Here is a 19,129-nt window from a genome sequence, read left to right as displayed (position 1 = left end):
GTTCGGATGGGAGGACATTGTCTCTCTAAAGGTCATTGTCGTCATATCATGTACTTCACATCATATGCATGCACTTTGCCTTGTAGCGCTTCGAAAGAGGTCAAATGGACATGTTGCTATTGGAAACAGTGATATAAATGTGTCAGCATGGCCTTTAGAGAGATAGAGACCTTTAATTACAGAAGTAAATGGCCAAACTATAGAAAGAACAAGCTTTCACATACTAGGCTACAACCTTTCTAATTTTTAAAAATATTGATTTCATTTTATCCCCCTTTCTTCAGGATGGGATGGGAAAATTGCCAAACAGTTCATTCAGCCTCTCACTGTCACTGCCAAAACTGGCTCAGTTGGACTTGACCTTGGTAAAGGTTTGGGTCTGTCGTAGATACTTTCTTGGATTCAGCAGCACGAGTCACACATTTAAGCAGTCAGAACATCTTACTTTTATGGGATTTGCCTCACTTCACCCTGTATCTGTTTGCACAATAGCATGATTCAGCCACCTAACTGGCTCCAGCACTGGTAAACCTACAATATCTCTGAAGGCATGGAGTTAACAGGAGGTGAAGCAGAGCTTCGTTCAAATGTTAAGTTGTTTTATCTCCCCCCACAGTATGGTGAATTTAGAGAGTTTACGATTAAATTCATTTAATTGAATTTTGAGAACTCATTTTCCTGTAATGATACAAAATAAAGAACACACCACGGTTTCCCACGTCAGTGTTAATCTTACTTAACTTCAGCAAGAGGTCTCCTGCAGCATTTCTAACCTCTGCCTCAGCAATAGGCCATTACAGCTTTCATTCTAACAAACCAAACTACCCTTGCAGCTTATCTCACTCTCCCAAAAGCCTATCGCTCTTGTATTTTTCAAAGCTCGACTCCAAATTAACTGTCAAAACTGATAAATACCTCACCCCACCCCCCCACCCCCCGACAGAGCAAAATCTTCCCCCCTAATTTAGCAGTGACTGTCACCGAGTACACACGACTAGGATGGTTGCTGCAGCAATTAGCGTGAATGATTACTGCAATGTTAAATTATCTTTCATTGTCAGATGATTTGTCAAGAACCCAATAAACAGCAGCCAGCTCGAGAGTTAAATTACACTCAATAGCAGCATTTTTAACGTGTATTACACCAAGCCACCCCTACTCCTACATGTATATTGGGCAATTAAATGTAAGATTTAATTATCCTTTAGAGACTATGGTAGGATTTGCACCAAACACAGGAACACGAGCTTACATTAATAATAAAATACTGAGGCCTTGGTTTTATATAAATCTCTAGCTGGTCATAAAATACAATGACATCCCTGCGTGCCAGGTGTTTTCACTGAGGCAGCAGATAGGAAGCTGTACACAATACAAGCCAATGCACAGGAATATATTTCAGTACTGTATTGCCGAGGCAGAGGAGAGATTTAGACTGTTGCTTGTTTGTAGACAAAATGGCGACAAAGTTCTTATCTGTGTAAAAAAAAACCTGAAGAAGCAAGTACCTCTGCAGAGAATCCGAGGGATGCAAATAGTCAGAGGAATGGGGGCTGTATAAACCTCGGATTGCGATTTAGTCAGCCCCTTGATCTAAAGGCAAATCATCCTGGGTATTGTGACATTTTCCTATGGCCATTTGCACAGCTGCATTGGCAGAAGCTCACAAGCAGATTGCCTGCCAAGTCCCTTAGCCAATGACCCAGGAAGCCTTTAGAAGAGGGGGAATTAAAAAAAAGTGAAAAGGGTTTAACCTTACACATCCAACAAATGTGAATGATTCTGTTAGTTCCTGTATCGACCTAATTGTTTCTGTACTTAAATGGTCCGAGTATATTATTAGATGACATTAATTTAAGACTTGGTAAAATGGGACTTAGATATGGATTTAATATGTTCATAATTAATGATAATTTTGCTTCCAGAAAACATCTACGCAAACATTGAAGTAACTATGCATTAACTAAAGACAAGGGCCTGGCGTTTCCACTCAATCTCATTCGTTTTTTTCAATGCAATTCCCTCGATATCGGTGCAGAAGATCGCGCAAATGCAAACTGCGTTCAGCACAACTCGAGTTTCCGCCATCTTTTACACTAGTTTTAAAAGACAATGCATTGGAAGCAGGCCCCACCCACAAAACTGGCCACACCCCCAGGGTGAATTACACAAGAACATAAGAAATCGGAGCAGGAGTCAACCATTCGGCTCCTCCATTCAATAAATCATGGCTGATCTTTTACCGCAACTCTACTTTCCTGCACTTTCTCCATATCCCTTAATATCCAAAAATCTATCGATCTCGGTATTGAATATACTACTCGAATTAATCACCATTGGGCGTTTCCGCTAATTGAGTCAATTTGCGGGCCTTCGAGGAGGCTCCAAAACTTAAGCTGGATCTTTTCGGAGAAAGGCTTTGATAGGTTTGTTTTGAAAGGTTTTGATTTATTTTTTTTATTTACTAAGGAACTGACCACTGTATCTCAATCCAACTAGAAAATAGTTTTGCATTTTTTTTTAAAAGTTATTTTCAGTTATTTCAATTCGGGTTATTTACAAGTGGTGGATTGACTGTGAAATGCTTTTTTGTGTGTGACAAACCCATTTTCAGCTGTATTGATCAAACTTTACTAAGTTACTAAAATACATCAGGAATAATTTTTAAAGCAACATTTTTTTTTAAATTATGTTTTAACAGGCTGCCTGATGGCAGACTTTGCATTCAACAATATGCAAATGAGTTTGAGCAGAACCACAGGGAAAAATTACTCTTTTCAAAATGAGCGCAGTGCCCCAAAGCGGAAACTTGACCCAAAGATGGTCGGATTTTTATGGCCACTTCCTTGTGGAATATCATGCAACAGTGAAACCCAATGAAGAACGAGTCTGTAAATGCAATATGATGTTTTTGCATTCTGAACTCTTCAGTTTTTAAGAAACGATGTGGACAGTTCTCGTTTAGAAAGGTCATTTGCACTTTTATTTGAAAGGATTTCTCATTGTCCCCTAACCAAGCAGATTCTGGCTGGATTCGATCTACAGTTCACGAGTACCAGTGTTTTAATCCAAAAGACAAAAGAAAGCACATTAAAAAGTGGAGGGGGCCAAGGATCACTGCAAAGTGTTCCTCTGAAGTATGTATGTATCCAGGCAACAGGAGAGACTCCAATATAATAATACGTAACCATCCTCCTTAATGCACATATGAGTCATGCTGTAGTTTGAGTCCAAGCCTTGCTCCCCCCAAAACGGAGCTCTCTGAATGAAATTCAATGGAAATATTTGCTGGGTTCTGTTTAACCAGACTGCATCAAGTATGAGCATCAGAGCCACTGCAGGCTACTGGCAACCACATATATATTTGCCTTGAAATTAGGTTCCTTGAATATTTACGTATAGATATGCTTAATATGTGCGTGAAATTCCTTTGTTAGTTTAACAAAGGCTTTTAACCTTTCAAATAAGTGGTTAATGCCTCCGCTACAATGGGGAACAAGGACATTTTATACAAATGTGTTTGGACACAAATATTCAAAGAGCTTCATTTGAGGGCACTTGTGTTCCATTAGCAGCCTCCATGGCCACATGCCACAGTAAATCAATGTTTTTTAAACCAGAGAATGTACGGCTTGAAACTAATGGCTACTAGAGTACCATGTTTTTTTTTTTAATTATTCGTTCATGTGATGTGGGCATTGCTGGCAAGGCCAGCATTTACTGCCCATCCTTAATTGCCCTCAAGAAGGTGGTGGTGAGCCATATTCTTGAACCGCTGCAGTCCTTGTGGCGAAGGCACTCCACAGTGCTGAGTTTGTCGTAGCAATCTTGGTACAACAGAGAACTCCTGTCTCTGGATTACTAGTCCAGTACCATAACCACTGCGCTACAGTTCCTGTTTTGCGTTGCTCTGCAAAAGTACTAAAGATAATTAAGGGATAGGCTGAGTTCTGTTCCTTCCGAAGATATGCATCTTGAATGTCAATTTGATATAACTAACCACTTGAAGCTGCCTGAAAAGATTGACACCTTAATGTATGCTTGACAGTGCTTCCCCACTGCTCTGGAATTGTGCAGCAAGTCTCCAATCCTTCAAAATGAAACACACACAACAAAAACACACCGCAAATATAGCATGAGATGAAACCTAATTGCAGTTTGTGCTATGCATTTTTCTGCAGCACCTCGTCATGCCTGCTCTCCCTCGCTCCTCTCAATGCTTTCTGAGATTTAAATGTTCTACCTGCCCAAAATTAAATGTAGCATGAAATAAAAAGCTAACTTTGCCTTTCACTCTGCAATGGCTTCTAGCTAAACTGCCTGCAATATTAGTGTTATGTATGTAACTATGTAATACTTGCCACCAGAGGGCGTGACTATTGGAGTCCTAATGGTCACCTGCACACACGTGCAGGGCCAATATAAAAGGTTGGCTGCCATGTTATTCAGGCACTCTGGAGTTGTAATAAAGAAGACTAAGGTCACACTAAGTTTAGCTCACAGTACTCAGCCTCGTGGAGTTCTTCTACACACAACAATTAGACCCAGGGAAACTAAACAGGGTTTAAGATGGTTTCTCAGTTTTGCCAGTGAAGATAATCGGAAACATTAAAAGCTGCGTTACACCTCGACTTCTTTTTTTAAAATGACAAATTTAGAGATCAGCAACAGGAGCTCTCTCCGGGATGGAGCCTAATACGTTATTTTCTGCAATAGTAAGTGAATGGAACATTGCCACATTCAGAAGGATTACGGAACTGGGTGGAGGGGGACAGTTGAATCTGAAGCAGCAGTCAAAGAACTGCAAAACAGATTGGATAAACTATGCAACTGAGCTCTCAGTGGTAGCCAAGATATAATTATGGATAAGCAGATAAAGTGTTGCTCATACAGGATAAAATGGTCGACATGTGCACTCTGCAAATTGTGTTGGAAACAACAAAGGGGGGAGCTGAAAGAAATCTAGAGGTTTTAGCACTTACCAAGTTTGGTCACTGCAGACCAGGAATCAACAAAGCAAACAGATTGTTGAACTGTGTTGCTAAAACAAGGGGATTTCATGCAGAGCATCTTATAGAACTGTGTCTGGTCAGACTACCCTGTAAAGGACAACTTGAACAGAAGCAATCTCAGGAAACATTCAAAGTAATTAAAAAGATATAGGAAAGGTAAAAGAAAAGAAAAAGAAAGTGCTGCAAATGTGGAACAAAAGCAAAATGCCAAGAACACGATGCGATTTTAACCCTACTCCCTCGGCAGACACCTGGCGGGATGGGGAGTTAAAAACCACCCTGGCTCTTACCGGTCCGAAAAACGCCATGATCACAACATCTGCCATTTTAACCTGCTCTCTTGAGCAGGCAGCAAGGACGGCCACCCGGAGTCAAAAGGTCCTTCTTTACAAATGCACAGTGCAGCCCAATGAGATCATTGAGACCCAACTGTAATTTTAAACTCAGGCCTGAGCGGGGAATCCACCTGGAGTTAAAATCTGGGCCATTTAAGTCTGCCAGCATTTGTAAAATGATCAGCTGGAATGGACACCCAGGTAGGGTGTGGATTCATAGATGTCTGCAGCACAGAAGGTGGTCGTTCAGCCACCGTGCCTGTGCTAGCTCTTTGAAAGAGCTGTTCACTTAGTCCAATTCCCTTACCCTTTCAACATTTTCAAACAATTATCAACTGTGGTTGCTGCATCTACTACATTCTTCAGGACATTCCGTATCCTAACAACTCTCTGCATGAAAATGTCTGCTAACCTCTTACATCATTCTTTTTGTGATAATAGCTTTATAGACTCAGTGCAAACAATGTTTCTTGATTTACCTTACGAAAAACTTTGAACACCTCTATTCAGATCTCCTCTTGACCTGGTTTGTTCTACTGAAAAGAGCCATAGTTTCTTTAGTATCTCTTCAGAACTAAAGACGCTATTCCCCGCTCAACAGCTTTTCCTAAAGTATGGTATCCAAAACTGGACACAATGTAGCCACAGCCGAACCAATGATTTGTAAAGGTTTAATGTTACCTTTTTGCCTCTGTACTCTGCACCCCTACTTATAAAACCCAAGTTCTCATATCCTTTTTTTATATACCGGTAAACAAACCTCTGCATGCATAAACGATAATGAGGGGTATATAAAGCTCTTTTTAAAAGGTTGAGCATGTGACCTTTCTCATCATGTTAAAGTTTGATGTGTTGGGTACAGACTAATAATGAGTAAAACCATATGTGGACCAACAGGCAAACCGCATGATTAAAATTTACAGGCGAAATCTAATTTTCTTCACGGCCTAGTGCCTCTAACAAGGAGCAACAACTGGCTCTTATCACTATCAGACCAACTCTACACACTCAAAGCGGAGCACTGCTCACAAGGAGCACATCACATGAAACCGCAACCACAAATTATTATTCGCCCACTAAAGTTAAAGGATGGAAAATCATAAGCTTTGCGCCTTCCGATATTTTTCATACAAGCGCTGCTCAAGAGCATGGAATTGTCACTTGTGTGCTTTACAGCTTCATAGAATTCATCCCTACTCAAATTCTGAGTAAGGGTATTAAATCCAGATCGGAAGGGGTTGAGTCATTCCCCCAAACACATAACTACAAATCTGACTGCTAGGTATAAATGGTTTTTCAGCCAGGTCCAAGAGAAAAATGTTACGAGGTATAACCAGCTGGCTTGTATGTGATTTTCCTCCAGATAGCATTAAATTCATAAAATCCAAATGATGCAGCAAGTGAATTTGTGGAAAGATATACTGAAAGCATGTTGTACATCCTAAATCATATACATGGTTGACTCAGAGTGATGGGATATCTCTTTCAGATCACAGTGAACCTGGAATTCCAAATCACATCTTTGGGCTAGGCCGCAGACAGGAATCGAGTTTCCACTTGTATCCACGCAATCGGCCGAACCAACACAAAAGATCAGGGAATTCTAAACTTGGGCGAGTTACGTCCAAAATCACCTGCGCTCGTGTTTCTTGCAATCTTTACTCTGGTTCAAGATTCAATGTGCCGGGATCAGGTCCCGTCCAGTTCGACATTACAAGATTCTGCCGATGGTGCTCGTTTTCTTAGGCGTGTTTTAAAAGTTCGCACATCAAAAAAATTTGATTTATGAAGAAACTAACTGATGTACACCAAATAAACTGTACAGTTTAAAAAAATCATTTTCAGTGATTTTAAAATCAGGTTCCTCACAGCTGGAGAACTGGACACCCTGATTAAGAATGCGTATTTTTGATATAAACCCATCTTCAGCTGAACTAGGAGATACACCTAAAAACATCAAGGAATACTTTTTAATGCACAGAAAAATAAACAATTACTTCTATTATACTGCCCCATTTCCCTGGTTTAAAAGGAAGATTTTACGTTTGTGATTATTCAAATTAATTTTTAGCGGAAACCGGAAGCATAACATAACCAGCGCAATTTCAAATATATTTTGGAAGTGAGAATTCTACCCCACAGTCTTTATAGATGGGTCATCTCTTAATGGGTTCATAGCAAGACTGAAAAAATTGAAAGGAGGCGATAGAGATTTGGACTCTTACGATAGACCGACAGAGCATGATATTTTGTTTGGGTGAATACTGATGCAGTTATCACTAACAGAAATAATACCATACAATGCTGAACCTCACCTCCCAAACAGCTGGAAGAAATGTTTATATGCATGAGTTGGCTACATGCACTGTAGCAGCCATTTTCTGTAAATGATGGCCCAATTACCTCTTTGAACTTTAACCTGAAGTCAGCTCCATAGCTGATGCACATTGTTCACTGTCATGTACATGAACCTATTTCACCAGTATTCTGTGATTCATATAACTTAAAAAATAAATTGTCATTTTTCATTTTAAATGTTACTTACATAACGGATTAATAAACACCAATTTAAAATGGGTTTCCACTCCGAGCATGAACTCTCGGGTTGTGTAATGCCATTTCCTTCCAGAAAATTCTTCATACGGGATCTCAGTTACATTTTTAATGTCCTTCACACACTCGAATAAAGCAGCTTATTTTAAGAGGATAATTAGAAATCAGATCCGCACTGTGCACAACTTTCCAACCTTTAGCCGTGGCTCTGTGGGTAGCACATTTGCCTCGGAGTCAAAAAGTTATTGGTTCAAAAGAGACTTGAGCACAAAATCTAGGCTACCACTTGAGCGCAGTACTGAGGAAGTGTTGCACTGTCGGAAATGGCTTTCAGATGCAACGTTAAACCAAGGTCCAGTCTGCCCACTCATGTGGATGTAAAAGATCCCATGCCACTATTTTGAATTAGAGTTGGGGAATTCTCCCCAGTATCCTGGCCAATATTTATCCCTCAACCAACATCACTAAAAAAAAAAGATTGTCTGGTCATCATCATATTGCTGCTTGTGGGACCTTGTTGTGCGCAGATTGGCTACTGCGTTTCCTACATTACAGCAATGACTGCACATCAAAAAGTGCTTTATTGGCTGTGAGGCACTTTGGGACATCTTGAGATTGTGAAAGGTACTATATAAATGCAAACAGTATCAAAAATACTTTCTTTCATTAACTTTAAATCATCAGATAATCGTGCATTCCCGAATTTCACATAGGTGCACCCAACGGGCAGGGCTCCCCACCAGGAACAATCAGAAAATTACCCTCTGTCCATTTCACTTAAGCTTCAGATAGCTCTTCCCTTCAAGTCATTATGGGGGGGCATGAACTTGGGCTTGGGGGAGGGGGGTGGCATGAACTTGGGCTGGGGTGGGGCATGAACTTGGGCTGGGGTGGGGCAGCTCTACCCTGTCTGCAGTCAGAATGGCTCGAATTAAACTTTGCAAAGTCACTGAGAACTTGGGCTGGGCGGTTCTAATTACACATTCCAAAGAAACTGCTGGGTCTGTCTTATCCTCCAAGAAAACCAATCAGGTCATGTAATCATGGAGAGCCAATCAGAGCATTTTGCTAGTGCAAATAAGCGGTCCTTATTTAAATAGCCTCAGTCTGTACATTGTGGAGTTTAGTTGTGGGTCAGTGTCTGACAGCAGCCATTCACCAGAGCAAATCGAGAGCTGCAGAATGAACGAGAAAGCTTAACATAATTGGCAATGCATCTGGTTTTAAAATGAGGTCTATGAGACCTAGAGCTTCTTGTAAACAGGTAGCTGAAGTGTGGCTGAAGGTGGTCCTATTTTCAAAGGAGACATTGTGAAATAAGCAGTTTAAAATGGGTAAACTACAGCAATACGTCTTCCTGTTTTATTACTAAATTACTGCACTTACTGCATATGCACCTGTGCACTCTCCAACATAAGTAACATTGCTATGCAGTTTTAAGTATGACTCGGCAAGTAGCAAGTGGATTTTGCTGCTGGCACTTCCAACTCCAAGAAACATCCAGCCCAGTGCATGCATATATATCGGAGGATCCACACAAGAGTCAAATCACATTAATTACTGTTATTTGTTCACTGAAAGCTCTCAGGGAGCTATTACTACCAACAAAAGAGATTGCAGGCTGCAGCGTGCTCACTGTTTTGAGAAGGTCTCGGAGATATCTTAATGAGCGTGTCAAATCTCACTTATTTTACAGCTCATCTGCTACATTAAACGTGATGGATTCCTGCAGCTAATACAATTCCTGAGAATGGAAGGGGATTAGTTAAAGACTCCACGTACAAACGCCAGTGGTGATATGCGAGGGTTCGTTGGTTCAGTGGCCCACTGAACCCGAGCCTCACTACACACGTAAATACAGATGGACGGGCCAGTAAGTAACCACAAAGGGATGATTTTTCCGAGTGAACAAAGCAAATAATCCCCTCCATTCTTCTCCAAATTGAACAGAGCGTACGAATCCTTTGCTATTTTTGCTGGCTGAATAAATCAATGCTCACTAGAAAAGAAGTAGCTGAAAAAAAGATTGAATGGGATGTATGAAGCAACGAACCACAGATGAACTCTTGGGCCAGGCAGACAGATCAGAATGCTCCATTTCAGTCCTCTACATTTCTGTGTTACTAAACCTGGTTAATTAATTAAGTGAATAATAAAATGGAATCTAAAGTTTAAGTCGATAGATTTATATATTCTAAACATCAATTATGGTCTGAGATCTACTGATGCTTGTCCAGTCTTTTCACAAAAGTGAATCAAATGTGCTAATAAAAAAGGTTATTTTACATTTACATTTAATTGGAATAAATCAAAGCCTTTTAAAAAATTTACAAAAGGTTTTTGTTATTCTAATTTCTTTAAAGACTAAACTCCTGTTGGGAGTTTCCATAGTAAGGTTTGTGGCACAACAGAACCAATCGTCCATTCTCTTTCTCGAACTCCTGCTCGACTGTTCACATTGCTCTCACCCTCAATAGCTGCTTTTGCCACATGAAAAGCAACGCAAAAATACCGGGAGCAAACACAATGTGTGAGCGGGGAGATTTTATGTTTTGGGTGAAGGCAGGCCGGCAATCACCATTCTGATACCACCACAGCCATTTCCCCTCCGTTCTCTTCACAAAACCGCCTGCAGGTTAAAAAGATGAGCAGTTTCATAAACAGTGCTTCCAAACACTTAGACCTAAAACCTTCCTGTGGGTGAGAGTATAACAGCGTGCGTTTGGCATCAACAATGAGTGAGGAAATGGGTAACTCGCCATTGGTGCGTTTAGCGAGAGATGGCTGCTCAGTAAATCACAGATCTTTTCCGGGAAGGAGTCTTTCATCTCAAATCAGCTTCTTAGGGGCCAGACCTTCAAATGCTTGAAGATCCACCTTGCCATGATAGCAGGCCTATGAAATGGTCTTTGATCCTTCCAACTTCTCAAATGTTACCATCGCCTCCAGTCTCATTGCACAGAGGGGCCCCCCTCCTGCAGATTACACAAGTTTCTCCATGTTAAGAATTCTTCGTGGTCAATTACTCTCCAGACAACTTGGACAGGTGACTCAGGTATCAAATCTATCTGCATCATATATTCAAAGGTTGTTAGTGTTATGTCTTTAATTCTCTTATGAATGACTCCACGAGGTCTAGTATTGTACTTGAGCTGTTGTGACCTTAGTGCCATTTATTGTAACTCCAGAGTGAGGCACATGCATGGTGGGCAGCCTTTTATACTGGGCCCTGCACACCTATGCAGGTAACCCTCAGGTCTCCCACCGCAGTGCCCTCTGGTGGCACACCTTATGTGACTATACAGTTAGTATACATGGTCTACATACATGACAGTTAGCTTCACTATTGATTTAAAAAAAAATGTTAGTTAGAGTTCAGGTTTCATTCAGAATGTAGGCCAGCAGATGCGACAGTTTGTCGTATTACATTTTTCGTAATGCATCAAGTCGCTCAGCAATTTAAACTCGAGGCAGAAGCAGAACATATCACCAGAGAGAATTGACTGATTTCATGCTCCAGGCAGGAAATCTCACCCATCTTAAATGGGGAGAGATTTTCCGACCATTTTAAATGGTTAGAACATCACAGGTATGTAGCCTGGAATTTAGATGTGCTCTTAACAGGCGAGACTCCACCTAGATTTGGACAATTACCCCTTTTAAATATTTGCAAGGCGAGCAGACGACAACTGTCAACGAACCAGAACGAAAGATGACGGATGACTCCCTGAAGATGTATTCCAGGAGTCGGAATCAGCCCACTACATCCCAAAGGAAATGAATTATTTTGATGCTCTGGTTAAATTACTGCCTAATGAAAGAGGTTGTATATTTTTGAGAGAGAGTAAATCACCTTCCTATGAAACAGGAGGATCACTAGTGTTGCCTGTTACTTTGCGATACAAATAGATAAATGTTCGTGAATTTTACCAAGACTCTATCGGCCGGATTTTTTGAGAAGTTTGCAACCGGATTTTCGCTGCAATTTGACCGCCCGCAGCGAAAACCCGGGCGGGGTCCTCGGGTAGGGTCTGCGGCGGCGATGGGACGTACCGCCGGGGAGAGGAGCACCGACGTGCAACAACGCCAATCGAGTTACCATCGTACTTTCGGCTCTCTCCCGACCCGTATATCGCGCCTAGAATAGTGACAGGTTAAACCCGACGGTGCAGCCCTGCCAGCAGCGGTAAGTATGAAACCCTGCAAAAAAGTGAAGTTAAAGTTTTTATTTTGTAATTCTTTTTCAGCGATTCGCTAGTTAAGGGTTTTGTGAATGTTTTTTTCCCCTCCCAAGGCCTCTCCCAGCCCCGGACTAAATTTGGCGAAACACGCGTTTTTGCAGCGCGAATCCTCGTGCAACGCACCCCCCCCCCCGCCCCCCCCCCCCTTACCGATGCTGGCGCAGACGTAAAAACCAAAAGTTCCGCCTAAAAACGGAAGCACAGCGAAAACACTATCATTTTCGCCGGAAAAAACCCGAAAGCCAAAAATGCGGCCTAAGGGTGCTTAATCTTCAAAACTGAATGGATTGCTTTACAATGTGAAACAGCACATTAGTGCTGCATTATTGGAAGTCCAAAACCAAGATAGTGTTTGTTATCATTATATTGTCATTCATTCTACTATGTAGAAGTAGTGAAATAAAGTAGCTGTTGGTACTACAGGTACATTAAAATCGTAGCTTTTTCAGCCTTCAGCGCCCTTTAGTTGAATTAAGTGATATGAGACGTTTGACCAGTACACTACTTAGTCCTTCTGGTGGTCAAGCTATGTCAGCTCCGCTGGGCAGGCCACACAGTCCGCATGCCAGGTACGAGACTCCCAAAGCAAGCGTTCTACTCGGCGCTCCTTCACGGCAAACGAGCCAAAAGTGGGCAGCGGAAACGCTACAAGGACACCCTCAAAGCCTCCCTGATAAAATGCGACGTCACCACTGACACCTGGGAGTCCCTGGCCCAAGACCGCCGTAAATGGAGGAAGTGCATCCCGAGAGGCCGCTGAGCACCTTGAGTCTCAACGCCGCGAGCGTGCAGAAATCAAGCGCAGGCAGCGGAAAGAGCGTGCGGTAAACCAGTCCCACCCACCCCTTCCCTCAACGACTATCTGTCCCACCTGTGACAGAGTCTGTGGCTCTCGTATTGGACTGTTCAGCCACTAAAGAACTCATTTCAAGAGTGGAAGCAAGTCTTCCTCGATTCCGAGGGACTGCCTATGATGATGATGACGACATCTTCTTGATCGAGTTGTGCAGGGCGGCTCAAAAGCCTGCATTAGACATTACCAATAAGAGCACCAAGGAAAAAAAAACACAGCTTAATCCCAATGCATTATCCCTACACAGCCGATCGAAGTAGCACCAGGTGTGGAGGCATCTGTGGCCCAGGCTAACCCTTCCTTGTCAGAAGTTCTTATTAAAGGGATGGGCCAACGGGAACAACTGAGCACGTCTTTGGGAAGTAAATGGCAGAAAAATAGGATAATAAATGAGATATCCAGTCTATTGTCCTCGTGTTGTCAGAGGTTTATTGCACAGCGGGGCAGCAGATTAATGTCAGTGCTCAATAAGTTAATCTGCTCCACTGCGGCAACTGAACTGTTCCTTATATGTGCATCTGCTAAAAAGAAGCTATTCTGGCAGTAGTACTGGAAACAACAGGCTCACTGTGGTACAAATAAGTGATACAGCTCTCTGCATAAATAAGCATTTCAATATTAAGCAGCAAGAATGCAGTTAAGACATCAGTTTCATAATAATACAGGGAGAAAGGGACATATTATGGGCCTGAATTTGGTCACCCCACCATCGGCTGCCGGCAAGAAAACTCGGTGGTCTCTGTTTCTTCGGTGCTCTCCCCTCCGTGCGAGATTGGTGAGGCCCTAATGCCGGCGGTTTGAAAAGGCCGCTGGGGAGCGTCCATTGATGTGCACTGGCATGCATCACCAAAAAAAAAGTCCTCCTCGCCCGAGAATCATCCAAGTGGTCCTCTGCTCTAGCAGGAGAAAAGACCATTGTGTGGAAGCAGGTCTTATCTGAACGGTAAGTATGAAGACCTGCAAGAAAAGGTTAGTGAGATGGTTTGTTTTATTTCTTTTGCAGCGATTTTGTTTGATAGGGTCCTCTGAAGGTTTTGTCATGTTTTGTTTTTCATTTGTTGAAGGTTTAATTTTCTATTCCCCCCTCCTCCCTGGGCGCGACTCTAGCCTCAGCGTTACTTTGCCGAGGATCACATTTGCCGCCCAGAATCTGATCGACCGCCCGCTGCCGCCCAGAATCGGCGTGTAACGCCCATTTTTTCCACCGGGCATTTTTTCCCCCCATTTTTTCCCACCAAACTTCTGCCCAAAGTACCGTCAGGATCTTAGCGGTCTTTTCGACGGTAAATGGGCAGAACTTAGGTTTGACCAAACTCGGGCCCAGAGAGATTATGGCCCAGAATTTTCTCGCGGGATGCCTCCAACAGCAAAAATTTCGACAAAAGTACCCTTTGTTCCCGGAGTGTCGGAGACTTCTGGTCCTGCGCCTCTATGCGAAGGTCTGTGTAGAGGCCCACGTATCCCAGCAGTTTGTACGCATCACTGGGATCACGTGGGCCGGCCCAACCTATCAGAGATGGGGTAATCCCATTCACACTTGGTGATTCACTCACCACAAGTATGAATGGGAATACCCCCAAAACATACAAGCACTTTAAGATAAAAGTTTTTAAAACATGCCACATTTAAAATTAATCAAAATGGAATTTAATTCATTATTTAAAACAAATTATTTTTTTGAAAAATAATTGTACATATTTTAAAAGGGTCTAAAAGTAAACTTACCTTATTTAATCGGCCTTACGCCTGCTGTAATCAGCCGTAAGCATTTCAAGGGCATTCGCTGGGCAGGACTTGGGCAAATAGTCCAACTCTCCGCCCGCAGAGGTCCTTTACTTTCGGGTACATGCGAATTGTCGAGAATTCTTGACAGATCGCAAGTTCTGGGTTTAGGTGCGTGCCCTTCGGGGGCCGCAAATTCATAGAGAGAAAAATAGCGAGAGAGCGAGAGCAAGAGAACGAGATAGACAGACAGAGACAGAGAGAGAGCGATATCATAAACAGTGGCTATGTTCCACTTTTGCCGAGCTGTCTCAGGGCAATGACATATAGCGACGGTTTGCACTGAATTGAGTTTCTAATCCCACCATTTATGGGAACTGTTCCATGTAATTTATTTCAGGATGTAACTGTGTTTTGAGCTGACAGAGAGCATATCAAAAAGCTCCGTGTCTTCTGTCAGGTAATTGAGTTTCGTGTTCAAACCTGACTAAGACAGGAACCACAAAAACAAATTAAATGTGTGCCTCTGTTGCTTTTGGTTAATCATTGCAGAAAAGAAGTAATGTACCAGCATTAAATGGAATATCATGTTGACATTAGCCGAATATTCTCAGTAAAATGTATTGCAAGGGAGCATTCGGCTGCAAGCTAAATGCTTTCACAATATAGATTAGTTTGTAATGGAGCATGTACTTGGTGAGGCAAAGGAAAGCCTTGTGCACACATGACGGACTAAATAGACATGTTTTATACATTCACTTTTATTAAGTGATCCACGATAATAAACTGTAATCATATTAGGAAACAAATCTGTAAAAACTAATACTGACCTTTACAAATAAGATAGCTTAAAAACTGCAGATGTTGGAAGCACACAGTAGGCCAGTAAGCATCTGTAGAGAACAAGTGACACAAAATTTCAGGCCAGCCACATCTTCATCACTACTACTTGCTGAGTAAGTAATCCATGGCTGCATTTACACCACAAGCCAAAAAGGCTTCATCCCAATGCTAAGATGTTATCGTTTCAATCTGGAGTCAGGACTTGACCAGACTCTGGAATGAAGTGGAGCGAGAACTCCCTCTTCCAGAGATTGGCCCTTCAATGTAGCTAACCACTTTGGATTGATGCTACAGACACAGTGTACACACAGATTACTGCTATATACAGTGCTGTCAACTTGTTTCAGAAACTCAAATGAATATCATGGGACAATTTTGCAAAAATGAAATTATATACAATTTTTTTTTTAATCCTCGTTTCATGGTTAATGCACCCTTAATAGTCCAGCTACGATTCATTTTAACCTGTCAGGGTCTAGTTTTAGAGGGCCCAAGTTTCCACCGACCCTTAGAACGGCGCACCTCCATGAGGTCCGCCGACTTTTTAGAACAGAAACGGCGCCTATTATTTACCTTCATATTCTCCGCGCAGTCCGATCGATCTAGGACCTTGGCGCTGCGCAGCACAATGCGTGGGGGGGGGCGGAGCCAGGTCCCGGCGCTGAAAACAGTGCCGGGACCTCTGCACATGCGCGCTAGAGTGTGCGCGCATGTGCAGTAGCTTCTCGCCCTCAGATTCTGTGTGCACGTGCTACAGGCTGTGTGGGAGGGGCCCGAAGCATGCCACCGCTAGCCCTGGCTGAATGGGCTCCCCCGATGCCGCGTTCATGTGAGCAGGCCCCCAATGGCCCTAGCAGCATTATTTCAGTGGTTGTGCCTATGTGTGGGCGCACACTTTGATTTAAAGTATCTTGAATATTTTATGCCAAGATTGGGATCTTTACAGCATAACTTGCCGAAGGCATTATTGTCAACCAGCAAGTCAAAGGCAGGAGATGCTCGGCAACAGGGTTAATGTGCGTGTGGGTCACATGAAGCATTCAGAGAGCGGGGACGGCTTTCTGCAGCATGTGAAAGTGAAGGAACAGGCCAAGAGGGGGCGAGGCAGCAGGGGACCTGGCTCGAGCTGAGTTACCAAGCTGGCTGAGGCCAGAAAAGCAAACTTTGAACGAACCAAGGCAAACAACCAACTGCTGCTTGCACCAATCCAATATCGGTTCGTGGCGTTATTTTGTTGAGGAAATCGATACATTTCATGCGTGTGTGTGTGTGTCTCTCTCTCGCAAAAATTGCCTCCTCCCCCCCCCCCCCTCACTGTCAGAAGCACAGAGAGACACTGACAGAAACAGAGAAAGAGACTGACAGAAAGAGCGAGAGATACTGACAGAAAGAGAGAGAGAGAGACACGGACAGAAACACAGAGAGAGGCTGACAGAAACACCTTCCCTTCACATAAAAGGTAGGACTTCTATTTTTATTTGTTATTGATTGGTTGCTTATTACTTTGGTCTTGGTGCTTTAGGTGCAGGGTTGCTTCTATTTTTTTTGTTAATTAACTGTTTATTACTTTTTGTGCTTTGTTTAGTGCTTTAAATGTATTGCTTTGTTTAGTGCTTAGTGCTTGAAATGTACTTCTGCTTCTTTAATGTTGTTGTGAAGGTGTTTAGTGCTTTGGAAAATCCTCTAACTTCACTTGCCCCCCCATCTCTGACTACCTGCGCTTGATTTCTAAAGTGTCCGCAAGGTTTTTCTGAGCGTACAAAAGTGGACACATACGCTGGCCGAAGTTAGTTTGGAGTATTGGCTGTCTAAACTTGCTTAACTGGCCAAAACAGACGTAAGTGGCTTCCTCTGGTCTTTTCCTCGCAATGGTTTACCTCCCTTTTTACTACAAAAAGAGTTTTCTTGCATACAAGTTGAATTTTTGACTGTCATTTCTGGTTTGCAGGTTTTCAATCCCCTTCCTCTCCCACAGATATATACTTTTGTAGCCTAATGAGAAATATTTACTTCAATTCTGAAATCTGCAGGAACCTGAGGTCTAGGACAGGCCCAGCATAAATCAGACCGAAGTAAATTGCCCAGCAATTTAGTAAGGAATAGTCCAGGCTGTTCTTGCAAGCTGGACAAGCTATAAATAAGTTCCACCAGCATGTAGTTAAGAGCTTCTTTTGTTGCACAGATTACCATAGTTTAAGCAACACAAGATCATTTCTTGCCTTTGTTACATATTGTTCAGGACACATCACTGTGTCCTGATGTTGTCAGGGAGCAGTGCACCATTTATACAACTCCTATAGACAGGAGTGAGATGGATTACCATCAAAGAAGAAGAAGAAGGAGAAAGAAGAAGAGAGAAGTGGAAAGAAGAAGGAAGAAAGAAAAAGAAGACGATTGCCTACTGTCTGTTTGGGCAGGGAATTGTGTACAATAATCAATCAGGAGGTGTACAAAAACCAACACTTCTACTATTGTGGACAAAGAATAAACCCAATTAGCAACCCATATACAGGAGATAGGATAGAAGGTAAGCATAGTGGTTATGTTACTGAACTAATAATCCAGAGGCCTGGACTAATGATCCGGAAACACGAGTTCAAATGCCACCACGGCAGCTGGCGAATTTAAATTCAGTTAATTAAATAAATTTGGAATAAAATGTGACTATCAGTACCATGAAACTACCAGATTGTCATTAAAAACCCATCTAGGAGCAGGAGTAGGCTATTTGGCCCCTTGAGCTTGCTCTGCCATTCAATAAGATCATGGCTGATCTGATCATGGACTCACCTCCATTTCCCTGCCCGTTCCCCATAACCCTTTACTCCCTTATCGCTCAAAAATCTGTCTATCTCTGCCTTAAATATATTCAATGACCCAGCCTCCACAGCTCTCTGGGGCAGAGAATTCCATAGATTTACAACCTGCAGAGAAGAAACTTCTCCTCATCTCAGTTTTAAATGGGCGGCCCCTTATTCTAAGACTATGTCCCCTAGTTTTAGTTTTCCCTATGAGTCGAAATATCCTCTCTGCATTCACCTTGTCAAGCTCACTCATTATCTTATATGTTTCAATAAGATCATCTCTCATTCTTCTGAACTGGGTCACGAATGTCCTTTAGGGAAGGAAATCTGCCATCCTTACCTGGTCTGGCCTATATGTGACTCCAGACACACAGCATGGACTGCAGCAGTTCAAGGCGATGGCTCACCATCAGCTTCTCAAGGGCAATTAGGGATGGGCAATAAATGCTGGCCTTGCCAGCGACGCCCACATCTCATGAATGAATACAAAATTTGCTGCATCGAGGAATTTCTCTGCTTTCATCTGATGTATACTTCTAAGCAATGATCTCTGTAATTCTTTTTTTCCTGCGCGGTCTCTTTAAGGGGCCATTCAAGATACTATGCAGGCACGGTTTTTACACTGGAAAGCTGGGAAGCTGGCTGGGTGGATTCCCTGGAGCGCTGTGTGGCTTAAAGGGAACATTGCTTCCAAGTCATTACTACAAGTGACCAACACTCTTCACCAAGTTTTTCCTCTCAATAGTTACTTATTTTAAACCTGATG

The 19,129-nt window shown here is 42.5% G+C and overlaps 1 protein-coding gene and 1 long non-coding RNA gene across 3 annotated transcripts in view; one reads left to right on the top strand and one right to left on the bottom strand.

The window, feature by feature from the left end:
• sez6b (seizure related 6 homolog b) overlaps window positions 1–16,271 on the bottom strand; it is a 901,253-nt gene extending 884,982 nt beyond the window's left edge. Inside the window, exons 1-2 of the mRNA XM_070858015.1 lie at window positions 16,133–16,271; window positions 15,547–15,609 (exon numbers count right to left, since the gene is read on the bottom strand). Coding sequence (XP_070714116.1) covers window positions 15,547–15,609; window positions 16,133–16,271 — 202 coding nt within the window. The remainder of the gene's footprint in view (window positions 1–15,546; window positions 15,610–16,132) is intronic.
• Window positions 16,272–16,329: 58 nt separating this feature from the next.
• Window positions 16,330–19,129, top strand: part of LOC139226993 (uncharacterized) — a 53,110-nt gene continuing 50,310 nt past the window's right edge. For both annotated transcript variants that reach the window (XR_011587347.1, XR_011587348.1), the window contains exon 1: window positions 16,330–17,018. This is a non-coding gene — a long non-coding RNA (uncharacterized lncRNA). The remainder of the gene's footprint in view (window positions 17,019–19,129) is intronic.

This window comes from Pristiophorus japonicus, chromosome 16 (assembly GCF_044704955.1).
Source record: "Pristiophorus japonicus isolate sPriJap1 chromosome 16, sPriJap1.hap1, whole genome shotgun sequence".
Taxonomy (NCBI): Eukaryota; Metazoa; Chordata; class Chondrichthyes; family Pristiophoridae; genus Pristiophorus; species Pristiophorus japonicus.
Note: the sequence above shows the minus strand (reverse complement) of the source record. Positions and strands in the feature narration are given on the sequence as shown.